The 18,608-nt window shown below is 41.5% G+C and overlaps 2 protein-coding genes across 8 annotated transcripts; one reads left to right on the top strand and one right to left on the bottom strand.

Annotated features, from left to right (window-relative positions):
• The first annotated feature begins 136 nt into the window (after positions 1-136).
• Positions 137-6,540, top strand: CGGBP1 (CGG triplet repeat binding protein 1). Its single transcript, XM_056489234.1, has 2 exons — positions 137-193; positions 2,038-6,540. The coding sequence occupies exon 2, from the start codon at positions 2,057-2,059 to the stop codon at positions 2,558-2,560; it is 504 nt and encodes a 167-aa protein (XP_056345209.1). The 5' UTR covers positions 137-193; positions 2,038-2,056; the 3' UTR covers positions 2,561-6,540.
• Positions 6,164-15,068, bottom strand: N6AMT1 (N-6 adenine-specific DNA methyltransferase 1). 7 transcript variants are annotated; one of them, XR_008840289.1, is made up of 8 exons: positions 14,875-15,049; positions 13,905-13,994; positions 13,398-13,488; positions 12,774-12,857; positions 12,536-12,677; positions 11,741-11,868; positions 10,928-11,361; positions 6,164-8,494 (listed from the first exon to the last, which is right to left on the bottom strand). XR_008840289.1 is itself a non-coding variant. In XM_056489217.1 (7 exons), exons 1-6 carry the CDS (start codon positions 15,006-15,008, stop codon positions 11,762-11,764), a joined length of 648 nt encoding a protein of 215 aa, XP_056345192.1. In that variant the 5' UTR covers positions 15,009-15,068; the 3' UTR covers positions 8,628-11,361; positions 11,741-11,761. The 7 variants fall into 7 exon arrangements, 2 of the variants coding, with proteins under 2 accessions (XP_056345192.1, XP_056345165.1); XR_008840290.1 differs by having other exon boundaries at positions 6,164-8,471; XR_008840287.1 differs by having other exon boundaries at positions 12,497-12,677; positions 14,875-15,048.
• Between the last annotated feature and the right edge of the window lie 3,540 nt (positions 15,069-18,608).

Below are 18,608 nucleotides of genomic sequence, written 5' to 3'. Positions count from 1 at the left end.
TGGATGTAAGCCTCACCCATCTCCGCGGCGAACCAATCAGCGAGTGACTTCCGGCGGCGGGGCGGGGCCGTGCGGCTGCGGCGGAGCGGCGCGTCCGGCCCGGCCCGGCGGGGCCCAGCGCGGAGCGGCGGCAGCGGCGGCGGCGGAGCCCCGGGGCGGCCCCGGGCGCGGGCGGGCTGCGCGGCCGCTGCGGGTAATGGCAACAGGCTCGGGGCCTGAGAGGATCCGCGCGTGGGGAGGAGGCTGCGGGGCCTCGGGGAAACCCCGCGCTGCGGGGAAGGGCCGCGGCCGCGGGGCCTGGGTTGTGCCGCGCCGGGCTCTGCGCGTTTAACCCGCGGAACAAACCGGGGCAAGGAACGCATCGAGTTCTGGTGTCGGTCCCCGGGCTTGGAGATCCCGACTCGTTGCCCGCTCCTTACCCGGCGGCCCGGGCGCGGTGACAGCGGTCACAGCGAGGAGTGTCCCGGGGAGCGGATCCGTGCGAGGGAGGCAGCAGCCCTGATCAAGGAAACCACGCCAAAATTTACACCCCCCCAAAAACAGGCGTACCAAAAATCCTGTGTTCAGCTGCTCTCTGAATCCCGAGGGATTCTGCTGCAGTAAGGCTACAACACCTGGTTTGGTGGGGAAATTTTGTTTGGCCTTTCAGAAGACAAAGCAACAAGTTTGCGTTGCGTTAGGACTTGTTTTCTTCTTGATTTCAGGAAATGGTTGCTCAGGAAAGCAACATAAAAGAAAGTATAAAGCTTTGTATAAAGCAACAAAAAGAAAGAAGAAGGTTACATAGATGCTGGATAAAGATTGTTTATCTTTGTATGAGTGCAAGACCTACGGTTCTGCAAAGTGAGAGCAAAAAGTAATTCACTAGGAAAGCCGTTTACATCGAGATCTTTGTTTCCTTTTTTTTTTTTTTTCTTTGCAGAAGCTTGTAATCTATTCAGGTAGCAATGGCTTAAGAAAAAAAAGACAATCTTGAAGACAAAATTCTCTATTCCTTTCGTTCCAGGTTGGGCAAAAACCATTATGGGCAGAAGAAACTGTATTCAACCTTTTTTTTTTTTTTTAAAATGTTGTAACAGCAAATTGGGTAACAAAAGAAAACAAGTGCAGAGAAATACATCCACCCCCCCTCCCCGAGGTATCTGGATACTTAGAACATTGTTGCCTTTGGGGCTTTTTTGTTTGGGTTTTTTTTGAGGACATGAGTAGTTAATGTCATGACCATTCACTTTGCTCAGAAACCCCCAAATCTGAACAGATCTATTACTTAACTTCAACTTTACTTTAAAAGAGTTAAATTATCTTTAGTTGAGATTTGCAGTAGCTACTCCACACCTCAACAAAAGGACACAGGTCCTGGTTGATTTCAGAGCACTTAACTGGGTTAGAGTCTGTTTTGGTGACATGGTCTAGTTTAGAGTGATGTGCTAAACCTCTTTGAAAATAGAGTTTCTTATTTTGCGTGGCAATATATGCAATTCTGTGTTCCCATTAGGCTGTTCCAGCAGCAATTGCAGTGACAAAATTATTTGCTCTAAGCTCCAAGTTCAGGTTCAATCTAACAGCTATGGTTTAAAAATCAGGGCTGTTTCCAAACAAGTGCTGGCAAAGCTTTGGTTTGGTTTTGGTTTGGGGTTTTTTACTGCTGGGGGTTACTGGCTTATATAAGTGACAGTAATGGTTTTCTTCCTTGCTCTGGACAAAATACACAGAAAAATACTGACTCAACATAATTAAGAAACTGTCAAATATGTTGAAAATGCTAAGAAGAAAGTACCCTTTGTCCTAAAGTGTAAAGGATAAAAAAGCTTCTTCAAGAAAAGCAAAAGTGTTTTTGTTAGACTTTAGGTGATTAACAGATTGAGTTTTGAGGGTTCTGTTGAGAAACTAAAAAGTGTTTTGTTTCAATCTCCCAATTTCTCTGGACCTCCAAATGAGGAGCCTTTCAGTCCTGGAGTCACAAAGGTGTAGTTGATGCTATTTTAGTGTCAGCAGGTGCCAGGCTGGACGCTGAACGTGCCCTGTTTTGTCTCCCAGCTGTGCCCGGCAGGCAGCCATGGAGCGCTTCGGGGTGAAGTCGGCGCCATCGCGGAACCGCTCCAAGACCGCCCTGTACGTGACGCCCCAGGACCGCGTGACCGAGTTCGGCAGCGAGCTGCACGAGGACGGCGGCAAGCTCTTCTGCACCTCCTGCAACGTGGTGCTGAACCACGTCCGCAAGTCCGCCATCAACGACCACCTCAAGTCCAAAACGCACACCAAGAGGAAGGCGGAGTTCGAGGAGCAGAACGTCAGGAAGAAGCAAAGGACTCTGACCGCCTCCCTGCAGTGCAACAGCACTGCCCAGACAGAGAAAAGCAGTGTGATCCAGGACTTTGTGAAAATGTGCCTGGAAGCCAATATTCCCCTGGAGAAGGCTGATCACCCCTCTGTGCGAGCCTTCCTGTCCCGCTACGTTAAGAACGGCAGCTCCATACCCAAGTCGGAGCAGCTAAGGAAAGCATATCTGCCTGATGGATATGACAATGAGAACCAGCTCATCAACACCGAAGACCGTTGAGAAGAGAACTGTTTTCATCCTTGTTGTGAAGTTTTACATATTGATGGTGTGGTTTATTTTTATATTCATGCATATATACAGTGTTACATATTGATTTTACAAGCTATTTTGTATTCTTGTAGAAATGACAATCTACTCCTGAACTTAGCAGCGTGCTGAATATTGTTGCTAACCCTGCTGTGGACTTCAGAGCTACATGGATGTAGAGCTCCTGAGGAATGTAGGGAGCATCCCTGGCATACAGCTGATCTCTGATCAGTCCAGCTGTAACAGGCTGAGACAAAGGCACTTGAATGGAGGACCCCACTTCAGAGTGCATCTAAGAAGACAGTGTGATACAGGGATTGCTGCTGGTGGCAGTGGATTGCTTTGTCCAGTATCCTGTCCCTGAGTGACCAAGAAGAGGTGCTGCACCTTCAAAATGCAAGAAGCTCTAGGATGGTTAGTTAAAATATCACTGCTCTGTTGGGGGAGGACTACTGCAACTTTCTATTCAAGCTTGGTTTACGTTTTGAAACAGAAAACATTTTTCTTCTAGAACTCTCTCTTATGCTGTTTGGTGCAACTGTGGATGTATTCATTATCCAGCTTAACTAGCCAGTCTGTTGTACCTACCTCTGAACTCCACTATTCTCATAAGGCTGGGAGTTCTGCAGGTTTGCCATGTCTGCTTTTCTAAAATCACTGTCCCTTTGTCTTGGTTTCACATGCCCCCTTCCATTTCAGTGCCAATATTTGAAAGCTGAGTAGACAAACCAGTAACTGAGTGTGGTTTGCAGTGCAGCTGCTGTCAAGTGAAACTTATCCTGGACCAAGTTCTTAGCAGAGAAGATTAATGCCTTTTTCCTACTAGCAGGACTAAGCTAAATCTATATTGGGGATGGCAGAGGTACTAAATTCAGGAGTTGGGAAGGTTTTTTCATTGAGCACAGGAGAAGAGGCTGCTCCATCTTTCCCTGAAGGTCCTTTACACCTCTGGCCTTGTCATCAGCGTTTCAGTCAAGGGAGGTGAAGTGATTGAAATAGTTTTTAAAGCAGTTACTGCAAAGGCTCTTCAGTACTTGTAAGCACAAGTAGGAAGGCACATACACTTTGAATTTAAACTGGAATTACAGACCTGGGCAGTATTTCTTACTCTGTGCCATGGCCACATCTATTGGACTAGCAAAAAGCAAAATGGGAAATCGAAGAATTTCAATAATGTTACTCTCTCCAAAATCTAGTAAACTGTTACTAAGCTATTCCAAATGATGATGCCAAATAGTTCACCTGACACAAGTGTTCTATAAAGGTTTTGAATTAAATGAGGGAGTACTATGCAAAGTGCTGGAATACAACTGACCTCTGCCTGCTCTAGATCTCCTGGAGATGCTCTGGGTTCAGAGAGGTGCCCAGCATCTCCTAGGAGCACAGGAATCCTCTCTCCATGGGTACAATGGCATAAGGATGCTTTAACTCCCAAGGGTGGAGGCAGTTGTCCAGCTTCCTTTCCCCAGCAGAGTTTCACAGCCGTTTATTTACAGCAATCCAAAGGAATTCCTGAAAAGAGACAAAATAATCAGATTATTTTGGGTTTGGAGCTATTTCCCCAGCTCTATCTAGAGCAGTCTCCTTTGCTGGGCTGAGAGAGATTTACATAGTAAGAAGTACTTTTTTGTGCAATTAGTCTGCAGAAATGCACTTGTGTTCCACGTCCTGCTATGAAACCTGCTGGAATAAATGGACAAAGCTAAAAAGCAGAAGGTTTCTTACCCGAGTGCATCAGTCCAGGGGTGCTCAGCCTACTGCTGGTCTAGGACTTCAGACAGAAATAGCAGTACCAACTTTTTAATCTAATCCTAGAGATCAAGATATGCCTTCCTAAATATCATTTTTTAGTGCACAAGCTTGTGTTTAGCTTAAAATCCTTAACTGCCTTGGGCTAGAACTGTTTAATAAATCTTCTGAAGCCAAGTGAAAGATAAACTGCCAATAGCCATTTCTGTCCTGACAAGAATTGAAAGTATTTTCTCACAGCTGCTGTTTCCTTACAGTGAAACAACATCCCTGCTTTAATTTTTCATCTCTTTTGAAACCTCAGCAGCACTGTCTTAGAATTGAGGCAAATGAAGGATAATGGGATATTGAGAAAATAAAAGCAGCTAGAGAAAAGGGATGGTCAAAAGGCATTCAGGAATTTGAGCTAGTTCACTCAGTTTTTGCTAACATGGGATTTTTCAGGCTGCACCCCACAACAGTTTTATATAGGATTAGATGCTGTATGTGTTTCCCTTGACTGACAGATTGACAGACATTTTGAAATGCTTCATGGGAACATTAAATAGGCTCTTGCATAACTAAAAAAAAAAAAAAATCAAGTTCCTTGCAAAGTTACAATTTTACATAAAAATAAAAAAAAATTTCAAGTGTAACAAACTCAATTTGCTGGACACTACTGTCTTAAGAATAGGATATTTTCCTTTAAAAATAATGCCATAATACTTTTGAAGTTTTTTGAAAATCAAGACATTGATCCATTGCAACAAACATTAATAATGGAGTAAAGCTATGAAAAACAAAGCACTTCCAGGTAATCTAGAAAGAGTAAGTTTAGAATCATGAACATAACCCAAATCATCACATTTTTAGAGAAAATATGAGTAAGTGGCTGCATTCTATCATGAAACAGAGTCCTGCAAACACTCAAATTCAGAACATAATTTTGCCAGTATGGCTGCAGTTGGATAAAACATAACTTTCTTTTCATTGCTGTTGATCTCAGGGAAGATTTACAGCAAAAGTTTTCTCATCTATTTAAACCTAAAGAATAACTAAATTCTAGTTTTGAGGCTGTGATGGAGTTATTTGAACAGGCACCATGGGGGTTTAATTTCTTGTGCAAAAATGTATTTCCTGTAAAGAAGAAAATTCTCAGAAGGGAGGATGGCAACAAAATTCTGCCAGGTGGTTTTAGGAATATATTTGAACTATAAATGTTATTTTAAAAAATTAAAAGAAGAAAAATTTTCTTTTCTGACCAATACTTAAACTAATTTAGCAAAATCAGTTAAAATGGCTCCCAAGTGTTTTTCTTGAAACAACACTTGCAAAAATAAAATACAAAGAGGAGCATTCTCTGTTCAGTGACTCCTTACATGGAAACACCATGATAGTTTCAGCTTGCATGTTCTTGACAAAACATGAGTAAGCTTCAAAATTTTTAATTATTTTGAAGCCTGTAATTTGGCAAGTCCCAAGGGAAGGTGAAGCATTCAGCATAATGAAAGGGAAATCTGTTTTTCAACAGAGAGAGAAACTTGTTCTGCACAGTATGGGATATTCTCATGATAGAAAGGCTGGTTTTAGCCAGAGCCCCTTTTGGCAATTCTGTTGAACTGGAAAGTGAGATGCTCCCTGTAAGGTTTTGCAGCATAATGAGCTGGTTTTCAGGAAAAGGGAAAAAAAAAAGCTGGAAGTTTGGCAAGGATAATCTCTATTTATATTTACATATAAAGAGAGGCAAGGCTTACTGTTGTTGCATTCACATTGTACTCACTGCTACTTACTCTGTGTAATTTGAGTGCTTGTTGTCTTTGTACAATTTTAAAGTCGTGTCTAACTTTCAAAATATTTTTATTTTAACAAAGCTTCTCACTGTAATAGTGCTGTTAGAGTTTGGTCTCTTTTGGTCTAATGAAGATGCTTTATTTTTGTTTTGGTGGTAGAAATGTTTTGTTGATGGTGAGTGGCCACAGAAATGGTTTTATTTAAAATAACAGTCATGAACTTATGATTAGATACTAGAGTGAGGCTGAAAATACCTGGGGTCCTGCAGTGCCACAAGACTTCCTGTAGGAACAGTAAGACCAGAGTAAGTGATTTAAGTTTTTATATTAAAACAATACTGAAGAGAAATACTTTACATTGTAAAGTTTTCACTTGGTAATGAAAAAACAGTCTCTTTAAAAAAAGAAAAATAAAGGTATTCCTTTTTTATAGAATTTATGCATGATCTCTTATTTTACCAATCAAGTGGATCAAGAACATGTGGTAGTTCACAGAGTGATGTAAAATAAGACAGAACAAGTGGACTGGGACAGGAAAAATTTAGAAGCTGCTGCTGTAGCTTAAGGGAACATCAGATATTGAAGCAGTTGGTTGATTTATCTGTGCAAGGACACCGACTGGTGTGCAAGGACTGCTTTTACAAAACCTCTGCTTCCTGTCAATTCCTGAGTTTCTTCATGGTGACAGAAATTCCCTAATGATGCCTTCTGCTCCAAGTGAATACCAGGTGGACTGTTGTGCATTTTGACACTGCAGTAAATGATTTGTAGGTACAGGATCCTGCAGCTATCCAAGGCCTCAGATGTTTTCAGGAAGGGCTTCTGCAATGTGGAAAAATCCAAAAAGGTCACAGTTTGATCCCTCTCCCTTGGGGACTTCATGAAAATTGAACAAATAACATCAACCCATCAAAAATTATCATCAAGTGTGGGTTTGATTGTTTTACACATTTCTTTTCCTGAATTCTGACCTGTCTTGACATCTCAGGATGGATCAATGATAAATTCAGGCAACCTCTTGACTGATGAATTTATGAACCATTATTTTCTCATTTTCAGTCATTTGCAGGTCAGAGCATATTAAGATCAAGTGCTTTATGTTGTGAAAAAGCAGAATAGAAATAAACATGCCCTTTGTAAAATTTCCTTGTGTGGACAATTCCTGTATGAAACAGCAGAAACACACTTGCAAAATCAACGTAATCAGTCAGGATTTGTGTGATGCAAAACCAGGTGAAGCAAATATTTAAAGTTTAGTAATTGGGCCATTCTAAATTCTGATAGTACCATTTAACCTTTTTAAATGAATCAAGGCATTTCAATCCATATCCAGGATGCAGTAGGATCAAGTACACACAGCTGTCAGGCCACAGTGATATTGATAATTAGGTCTGACATTTGTTATTTGCACAGGCTGGAGGAGAGATAATCTGTGGCAGTTCTGTTTGTTTGTTTGTTTTTTCCCACCACCTTTTTTCCAAGGGGTTTGGAATTTGTGGCTCATGTGGTGGTAGAGGCCACCTCTTTCATATCCAAAAGCACATCTCAGGTAGAAGCAGAAAGTGCAGGATGAGAGTTGGAATACAGAGAGCTACTGCAGCTCAATTGAAGATATTGTTCAGTAGTTCTGTTCAGAGCTGGAGAGAAGTATTTAGGACTTAAGAGGTTCTTAGGAGGGGTTTGTGTATTGGTTTGCCTCAAGTGGTTTTTTAATCTGTCCTCCAGTGTACAAAATAGCTCAAATTCAGCATTGGATTTCACTGCAGTAATTGACACCTTCTCACTTTATTTCTTCTATAATTAGCTTTAAATTGCTTCCTCCCTTCCCTTATTTCTGAAGCCTGTCATTACCCCAAGACAAATCCAACACCTACAATACCCATGGTTTCACTTAGGGAAGTGTTTTACAGACAATAAACCCCGAGTGGAGCTTTAACCAGCTCTGGACTGAATGAACTGAGCCCCCTTGTGAGAGCACCCAAGCTCAGCCTACAATTTAGAACCTGGCTCAAGATGCGTGGTTTGGTTTAACAAGGCTCAGCTCATCTCCTGAAACTGAAATTGCAGAAAGAAAAGTGGGGAGATGCAAAGAATCTCATGTTGTGAAGGACTTGCATCAAAATGAAGGAGCTGATCGCTCCTTTAACAGAGAATTACAGGAGTCAAGCTGCAGGGGCCACCTTGGCTGGTGCAGCAGCAAATCCTGAGCTCTGTGATCACCAGTGACAGGCAAGGAGCTGCTGGGACACTGGAACATTGCTGTACCTTTAAGACACTAAAGCCTCCTTCATGCAGTGTTAAAAGGTAATTTTCAGCAGACTTCCTGGAGCCCATTCTCAGAATGCTGTGTCTCACTCTGTGGTTTCCTGCAAACAGGAAAAATGCAGCCCTGAAATAGAACAGTGGTCTTGTCAGAAGCAAAACTGAGGTGGGACAGAAAGAGCATTGCATAGATTATGGTTGGGTTTTTCTTTTCACTTGCATCCAGTAAAGTAGCAACAGCCATGGCAGAGGGGGCTGAATCAGTTAAAGAAAGTTTCTATTTATAACAATCCTCAGATCTGAATTTCAACCCATCTTTTGGAGCCTTTTCTTCCAAAATAATCATATCCACCACAGAACTGTGCTAGTTGTGTTTAAATTGATTTAGTTCTTTGAATTCAGTTGCACTGAATGAAGGTTTTTAAATACCTGATGTCTGTTAGGATTCAGCAAAGATGTCACTAAGTTCCTACACACAGTGCACATCAGTGCATCTTTTTCTGCATCTCCCTTTCCTAATTACACAGGATTAGGACTGTATAGAGGATTAGGACTCTCATTCCTTACTTTGACAAATACTTATTTTATATTCATTTAGCATTTACTATCCCTTGAAACATGCTTTTAAAGCAAAACTAGACTCTTGCAGCGTCTCAAATCCATGGACTGAATAAAAAAAAAAACCAAAACCAAAAAATCTAAATTACCATTTGGAGATCAAAAAGATCTCATTTGTATCTTAATAATATAATAAAAATAGAATGGTTCAAGATGGTAATTAAGTCTCAACAAGAAAAAAACTACCCTAAAAAACCAGTTTTTCTCTCTGAGCTGGCTATGGATGCAGCCACCAAGTGTCTTCAGTGCACAAAAATGGAATTTGTGGTACAAGTGTTTTGGCTCAAGTGGAGCCCTGCTGTGTGTGCAGTTATACTCAAGGAGTTTTCTTCCATAAATATTTTCTATTTAGGCTGGACTGGAATTTTGTCAGGCTTTTTCAGTTCCTCACAAACATCAGTAGGATTCTCCTGATCATCACACACTCCGTCCAAACACAAAATTTTTGATAGAAAAATTATGTTGTTCCATTATTTTCTCCAAAATATTACTCTGGGAAAAAATTCCTGGTAATTTAGACTTTGGTAAGCATTTCCATCAGAAGCAGAGGTGACAATTGCTATATACAAACTTCCTGTTTGCTTTCAATTTGGTTCTAACTTTATGAAGAAACTTTGCTCGGGCCAGAGTTTTTGGGAAGGTTCAGCTAAGTGCTTCAATGTCTTAAAAATATTTAGGGGAAAGACATGCTGAGAAAGGAACACACAAAATCCAAATTACTTGTCCTTATGAAGATGCTGAGAACAAGCATCTGAAACAATCATCCCCTGAAGTGCAAATTGTTGTGTGAATAGTGAATTTTTTTTAACTTCTTAACTGATGCTGAATTAGAGTCATGCAGAAGCACTGACAAAGTTTAAAAATCCTGATTTGCATCCCTCCTCTCTGCTATCTTGCTTCTTGTAAAATCAAAACCTCGCTTGCAGCAGCATCTTTCAAAAAACAAAAAACCCTGCAGCTTTGCTCATTTTTAAACCCTCAGGATCATCTTCTCCTTCCAATGCCCAGACAATAAAAGTTTCTGCAGTCATGTTGATAAAAAGGATATTCCTGTACATTCTTCGGGTAATGCTGGCTCAGAGCAATTATCAAGTTTACAATAAGATGTGGCCTCATAATTAAACCTGTCTGTAGCTATTACACATTACAGGTGGAGAACAGAAACCAAAGCAGTGCTCAGTGCACCCTGGAGATAATGGGTCTCATTTTATTACTATAGCAGAGCCTCCTAATTTAATTGAAGAGGATAGTAATGATAATAACTGAGAAATATTCAGTAATTGGCTAGATAAGAACTCCAGCACCTGAGGACAAAGTACTTTTGAACCATGGCCAAAGGTTTTGGTAGCATTCAACCCTGAGCTTGAAAACTGAAAATCCTACAAGCTCTAGGTCCAGTCTGCAATCAAATTATCCTTATTTGACAATGTATCTGCAATTATTTAGCTTAACCACATCTAATGATCATCCCTCTTTCAACTTTGAATGGCCACAGTTTTTGAGTATGAGGCTCTGCTAATTTGGGCTGATGTGAGGACTGGACTGTGCCCAGCATCCTCCTGTGATAAAGCTCTGCTAAAATGACACAAATTACTCCAAATATCAAAATAATGTTTATAGGAGCGTTACACAAACAAAAGCCTTGCAAGTCAGTCTCTACAGAACCACGATGGAAATATTTTTTTAATGTTCTTCCATCTTACCCCTTCTAAACTTGCTTGGAGGTTTTTTTTTTTGGCCAAAAGTAAGCTGGGAGTTGCAGCCAAATAATTTAAGCTTTGTATGTTGCAAAGCTATCCACAGACAAAACAATGAGAGCCCCAGAAAATCCTCCAGTGTACTGGGAGGGGGGAGGAGCGGGGAACTAAAAAGGACTAAAATTCAATTTCTATTTGCAAAATTGCACTCCTCAAAAAATCCCAATGGCAATATAAATACGTACAATCATTAAAACAAACTTTTCCACTGTTCCTTGAGAAGCCTTCTCTGAAGCTCAGGGAAGGTGTTCAATGAGTTGCAGAACTGTTGTGCTCGTTACAAGGGATTGAAGAATTGAAGAATCCTCCTTGCCTGCTGCTGAATTATCTTCTTATGTTGGAAGAGAAGTTCAGTACCCTGGGTAGTACAGCAGCAAAATATTTGACAGGTATGTGAGAACAAGTGAAACAACTCTGCCTTCACATTTTGCATTGCATAAAGTGCCACTGTATTTCCATCTCTGCACAGATCCAAACTTCCTCCAAATGCTTTTGTGGTGAACTCTTGAGCATCTGTGTATTTTAACCAGGCTCTTTCTTCTTCTCTGAAGGTCAGAGAGACATGGAAGACTCTGGTCCTTAACCATGGCCAAAGTGATCCGTGCTGAGAATGCTGATCCTGGGAGAGGAAAGAACTTTTTAAGCCAACAGAAGGATATCTTAATTGTGCTGCTTGTAAACTTGCAGTTTGTTGTGAATGTTGATGGTGCAAAATGACCCTAGTTCTGACCTATGACAACTGAAGACTACAAATTAAAAGTGAAACATGTGCATGGCTTCTAGAAGTGAGACTCTCTGCTGTGTGCCATTGGTTATGTCAGATGATATGAGATCATTATGAACCCATTGATATTTTGTTCCCTAGTTCAGCTGTTGGATTCATTTCTCTCTTGATGTTTTGCTTGCATAAGTAAGTTCCTACCATTAACAGAGAGCAGGTTACATTCACTTCAGTGTTTACCAACTGACAACTGTTCAATTTTCTTCATGCCTACTACCTGGCAGGTGAAGAGAAGTTATCAAGACTTCTTAAATCTGAGGATTGTCAGCATCTCTTGTCCTGCTTGCCTGGAAAGTACTTGTGTGCCTTTTAAGCCACTTTTCTTCATTGTTTCCAGAATTTCATCTGTAATGGAAAGTGCAGTGGTTACAAATGAGTTGAAATTGGTTCTAGAGAATAGTTCTAAGGCATCTGTCAAACTGTAAAGCAAAGTTTATAAACTCTGTCCTCCTACTCTTTCAGACAGGAATTTTAATGCAAAATAATCTCTAAGCACAAATAAAGGTCACTATTTACAAACTGAAGTTCAGTATTTTGCTAGAATTTTGTATGAAGCTAAACTGTAGGAGAAAGTGAAATCTGTAGCACCTTTTCACAAAAGCTGCCTAATAAATCAGGGGTGAAGAATAATCTTGACATTACATGATCATTTGTGGCCATTAAGCAGTAGATCAGAAGAAGCAAGTCCAAATCTTTTTTCTACACCTGTAAAATGAAAGATATCACATTTCCCTCCAAGCCTTTTAGGTTAACACCAGCATTCTCTTCCATAAGAAAGAACTGGCTTGGCATCATTAATTAATTATGATTTAATTAATCTACCTTTCAGACTTGGAACTAAACTCCTGCAGAACTGCTGGGGTCCTACACACTTTCACTTTCCAAACTAGCTTGGGGAGTTCTTAGTTTTGATAAATTTCCTTGCATTTTTGGTCTAGCTGTAATCAACATTTTGATTTATACCATGTTAAACCTGGTTTGGCATATTTGAATGTCCAAGGACAGTGACCACCTGGATTATTTTCCTTAATAGTGACCAAGTAGAATAATCCTCCTGGTGAAAGCAGGTCTGGTACTAATGGGAAAACTCTATCCATTACTTCTCTGCCCTGTTTGCCCCCAGCCCAGGATGCCTCTATTCCATGGCTTTTCACCTAGGAAGAAAGAAAGCAAATATTGTCATAATAGAGAATAACAGAATTGTCACAGCAACAGACAGCAGCAATACTGTTTTTTCAACATTTTCCTACCTCTTCAGAAGGTGTTACCACATATGGTGGGTTAAACAGCAGTAGATCAACATTCCCATTTAATCTTGGGGATAATCCTTTGACCTGTAGGTAAAGATGATGATTGTGTGGGGTTTCTTTTTGGAAACATGAAGACTGCAAATGTTTTGTAAAAATACAGTTACATAGTGCAGTTATTCAGCCATTTAAAATGCCATTTATTGTGCCCTAGCTACATCATATTTTATAAACATATAAAAGTGTTAAAAAGATGAAAAAAATTAGGTTTTCTCCATATCAAATTTTGTAATATACTAAAGGTAACAGACACAAGTTCTAATTAAATCAGAAAAGGTTGAGAACCAAGAACTGCATAACTTTAGACAAAGGGCCATGATAATGTCAGGCCACTATAGAATTCCTTCTCCAGCACTTTCCAAACTATATAGATTTTTATTTTTTTTTTTTAATTAATACAATGAATTTTTAGAGCTTAATTTTGAAATTTAGAGCTTGAGTAGTTGGCTGGGGGTTTTCTGGCAGGGGTTGATGTCCAGAGGTCCCTTCCAACCCTAACTCCACAATCTCCAGAATTAAAAAATTACACAACCTATGAAGGAGATGCTATTGAAACCTCTCTCTTACCAAGTCAGTAATGACAGGCTGCAGGTGAACATTGTTAAGCAGAGCTGTCTCCTGGGTACAGTAAGCTGCCATGGGGTTGATATCTGTGCATCTGAAAGGGAAATATTACAAAGTGTAAATTATAGGCTACTGTACCTGGAAGTTTAACCCTATGAACCACAAGCTAGTTTATACAATCACAGAATATCCTGATTTAAAAGGGACCCACAAGATTAAACCTAGCATACATAAGTGCAGGCTTAGCAATTTGTCTGAGAAATGGGAAAATGTATTTCCAGTCACATCACTACTCATTTGTTACAGAACCTAAAGTAAACAATTCAGGCTGCACCATAAGCTCAGAAATGCTCAACAGGCTCTCTTTGCTCTGATGTACATATCTATGGAATCAAGAAAATAAGAGTTTTTTAAATGTGAAAATGAGAATTATGTATTACAGAGAGCTAAGCATCCTGGGCTAAGCATCCTTCATTACTGCATGAACAGTTTAAGTGCTGTTATACTTACATGTACAGTGCACTGGGGCCGAGGATGGAAGAAGCCAGAAATGTTGAAACCACACCAGATCCAGATCCTATTTCAAGACAGATCTCCACTCTAAAGAGAGAACACTCTGTATGGCTTTTGTTTGTAACAGACACAGAATTGGTCAAGACAGTGTTATAGAACATGCTGTCCTCCCAAAAATGTTCAAGTACAGAGTCCCAGAATATTGAGAGTGGGATGGGACTTACAAGGACCATCCAGTCCAACCTGCACAGACACCCCAACAATTCCACCCTGTGCATCCCTGGGAGTGTTTTCCAAAGACTTTCTGAGCTCTGTCTGGTGCTGTGCCCATTCCCTGGGGAGCCTATCCCAGTGTCCCACCAGCTTCTGGGAGAGGAACCTTTCCCTGATATCCACCCAAACCCTTCCCAACACAGCTTCAGGCCATTCCCTCAGGTCCCAGAAAGCAGGATCAGCACTGGCCCCTCTGCTGCCCCTCAGAAAAGCTGCAGACAGCAATGAGGTTCCCCCTTCTACAGGCTGAAGGAGCCAAGTGCCCTCATTCACTCCGGCTTCTGCAGGCCCTTCCTCATCCTCTGGGTGCTCCCTCATGGCTCTAACACCAGCAATGCCCTCAGGCCCTTCCCCATCCCGCAGCCCCTCTGGACACTCCCTCATGGCTCTAACACCAGCAATGCCCTCAGCCCTTCTGCAGCTCTCGCATGGCTCCAACACCATCAATCCCCTCAGGCCCATCCCTCAGCTCCTCTGGCCTCTCTCCCATTGCTCTAACACCAGCAATGCCCTCAGCCCCTCTGCCGCTCTCCCATGGCTCTAACACCAGCAATGCCCTGAGCCCCATCCCGCAGCCCCTCTGCCGCTCTCCCATGTCTCTAACACCAGCAATGCCCTCAGCCCCATCCCTCAGCCCCTCTGCCGCTCCCTCATGGCTCTAACACCAGCAATGCCCAGCCCGGCCCTGCCGTACCCAGCCTCCCGCAGCCTGCCCGCGTCCCGCTCCAGCGCATCGAGCAGCAGGAAGGTGTCCTCGGCCGGCTCGTACACGTCCCGGAACGGCCCCCGCGGGCCCAGGGGCCCGTAGCGCGGTGTGGGCAGCGCCATCCCGGCCCGCGGCCCGGCCGCATCCGGGGGAAGGGGAGGGACCGGGCAGGGACGGGGCGGGACGGAGCCGCTGCCCCTCAGCGTCGCTGAAGTGCGATCTGATCGGCTGTATCCATTAAATAGTTAATATCTAACAGCATTAAAGTGTTTATGTTTGAAACCCCTGAGGGCGGGGAGGCAGCGCGGGGCTGCTCCTGCTCGCGGTCTCGGTGCCGGATTCACAGGTTGTGTTTCCATCACGGGAACGGCCACAGGGAGTCAGCACGAACCCGAAGGAAAGAGCAGCTGAGGAGGTTTCTGAAACGCACGGGGAAAACCCTTACGTTGATATCCAAAAAAGCTCTATTTTACAATAATAAAAAAGACTACATTTCTGTGATTCTTAGCCGGCAACACCGGCATCCTTATGTGCCGAGCAAACACAGATTGGTTTGGGTTGAAGGACCGTAAAGCTCATCCCATTCCATCCCTGGACACCTTCCTGTGTCCCAGGCTGCTCCAAGCCCTGTCCAGCCCTGGACACTTCCAGGGATCCAGGGCAGCCACAGCTCCTCTGGGCACCCTGTGCCAGGGCTCCCCACCCTCACCCAGTAAAAGAGTTTCTTCCTAATATTCACTCTAAACCTACCCTCTATCCACTTGAAGCCATTCCTCACTGTTCTGTCACTCCAGCCCCTTGTAAATAGTCTCTCTCCATCTTCCTTGCAGGCTCCCTTCTGGTACTAGAAGGCTGCAGATAGATCATCCTGAAGCCTTTCCAGGCTGAACAATCCCATTTTTCAGCCTTTTCTCAGAGCTGCTCCATCCCTCTCTCATCCTGGTGCCTCCTCTGAACTCTGCAGCAGCTCCAGGTCCTTCCTGTACCGGGATCCCAGGGCTGGAGGCAGCACTCGAACAGAAATGATGCTCTGCAAAATTAAGGGTTGAGGAAAAATTTCAGGCCACAGATCAGATTAATCATTTTCTCTACTCAACGAAACCCAAAGACATTCTGATCAGCAGCAGAAGAAAGAGCTGAACAGATTCTAATTCCCATTAAATGTCTGTGTTGGATTATTAATGCCCTGAAGACTCAAATTCTGAGTGAGGTGACTGTCTAGGCCAATAAAGGAAAAAGGTGATGTTAACAAAGTCAGTGCAATCAGACATCCAGAGATTAATATTGACAGATCCAAAGATGAGGTTTTGACTCAAGGATTGTTTTTGTCCTGTCATGGAAATGAAACCACCAAGCTTTATCTTAAAATCGGCTTCTTGCTCCACTATCTAAAAAAAACAATTCTAGAAACTCAGAAGTTCAGAAAATTTCAGTTTCCAGAGTAAATTTATTTATGGACCTGATCTTGTACTAATATTACCTTTTAATATAAAAGGTCACTTTCTCTTCAGGAGACAATACCATCTTTTTTTGGCTCCAGAGGAAAGTAGTAGATGCTCCATTATTTTATCTGCCATCCCAAAGATTTGCTGCTGTGCCAGAGAAACAAGTACTTGTAAAACATACTAAGCTTGCATAAAATTCCATTCCTTTGGCCAAATGAAGTCATGTTAAGAGACAGAATTTTGCACTGTGCCCATATTAGGGAAATTAATTCTTTGGATATATTTTTTTAATCTCTCCAGGTGGTCAAGCTTTGGAGTGCAGTAGGAGAAATGACTTCACCTCCTTCAGCTGTACTGGTTATTATTTTTGGCTGTTTCATACTTAATGAAATCTAGTTAATTATTATTGGGGCTTTTTTTAATATTCTAAGTCCTTGTGGGTGAATTTTATAAAACATTTATTTTTACTGCTTATATAACTACCTACCTAAAATGTTTTTATTGGTAGACAACTATACTGTTTTTGCCAGAACAGATTCTATTTCAATTTGGGGAAATTGTTGAAAAGCTGATATTCCCATTTTTCAGTGGTGCCTGTGCCATGTTATTAAACTGGGCTTTATGGAGATGAAAAATTGATCATGACAGGAATCATAACCATTTGTTTACACTAAGCTGTATGGCTTCATCCCATCTGGAATTCAGTGCCATGCCTCTCGTACAGAATCCTTAACCCATCATTTCCTCTCATTCCTCAAAGGCTTCCTCTGTAAAATTCTCAAACATTTCAAAGATGCATTTCCTGGAAGAAATCTTGTGCTGGGCTGGGAATTCTCCTGTTTTGCTGCATTTGAGGAAGTAGAGCCACCAGGATAACTTCAAAGACAGAACTGCTAAGAGAAGGCTGGAAGAAACCTCATAATTTCTTTCTTCAGTTGAGCAAGTATCTTCCTAAAAGTAGGAAATTTTCTTGTCATCAGTATTTCTAATTAAAAGATAACACTTCAGTGCTCTAATAATTAGAAACCTTGTAGATCCTGGCCTAAATACGGAGGACATAGGTTTTATACTCACTCTTCTGGCAGGTATGTAAATTTAAGCAATTCTTTTCACAGTTTTGATTTGTAGGCAAAGAGAAGTTCCCATCCATCCTTGTTCTGCTTGACTAAATAAAACATAGTCTTAAGTTTCCTATCACAAGACATTACCTTCATTTCTCTTACCACATTACTAGACTTTCTGCATATGGATTCAAGTCTGACTTCACCCCGAATGTGACTGGCACAAAATATTACAGATAATGCCTTCCTGATGCTTTGAAGAATTTACAAGATTCATTATCTCTTGTGGAACTTCCATGGTACATGCCAGGCTCATGGGTGCACTTGCTTTTGCCCTTTTGTGATCAGCTGGTTTTCTTAAGCTTTCCTCAATAACTTCCAAATAAATGACCATAAAGTGAGAATTCTGTTGTGTTTCATTGATTTTAATAGTTCTCTTTTTGCATGGCTATTGCTCACATTCTGATAATTTCATTTTAAATTTATATCTCCTGATTTCTTGTTGTTATCACAGTGATGCCAAGGATCCTGATAAAAATATTAAGCACAATCAGCCCCAGGACTGAAAATTCAGAAGTCACCAGTAGTGACTGAATCTGTCTTATGCCTTTTCAGTACAGTATATTACCAACTTATATTCAGTTTCTTGTTCACTTCATGCTCCTGCTGCCAATTTCAGCTTAGTTCATACTTTTCCACTTGACATCACATCTCAAGCTGCATGGGAGCCTGAGCAGATTAATTTTTGGTGTTTAAAAATTGAGACAGACACTGCAGTAATGTAGCAAGGTGTCCTGCCTCTGCCACATGGCCAAAATCATCACTCAGCTGTTATTTTTAATTGTTATCCCAGGTCAGTGATGCAGAGGTCCTGCTGCTTTCCTTCTCGACCTCTTGAACACACATCCAAACCTTTTTGCTCCAGCATTTAATATCTTCAGTAGAAATATAGAATTATAAAATAGTTTGGGGTAGAAGGGAATTTAAAGATCATCTCATTCCAACCCCCTGCTATGGGCAGGGACAGCTTCCATTAGACCAGTTTATTCTAAGCTCTGTCCAACCTGGCCTTGAACACTTCAAATTTTAATAATTCTTATTTTTCATTATGTATTTTAGCTTCTAAGACATAGCTTTCTTAGAGATCAGTCTCTTACTCTATTTCTTTTTGACACTATCTCATGCTTGAGATGGTTATTTAACCAATAAGCTTTAA

Source organism: Oenanthe melanoleuca, chromosome 1 (assembly GCF_029582105.1).
Source record: "Oenanthe melanoleuca isolate GR-GAL-2019-014 chromosome 1, OMel1.0, whole genome shotgun sequence".
Taxonomy (NCBI): domain Eukaryota; kingdom Metazoa; phylum Chordata; class Aves; order Passeriformes; family Muscicapidae; genus Oenanthe; species Oenanthe melanoleuca.
This window is presented reverse-complemented; position numbering and strand designations above follow the sequence as displayed.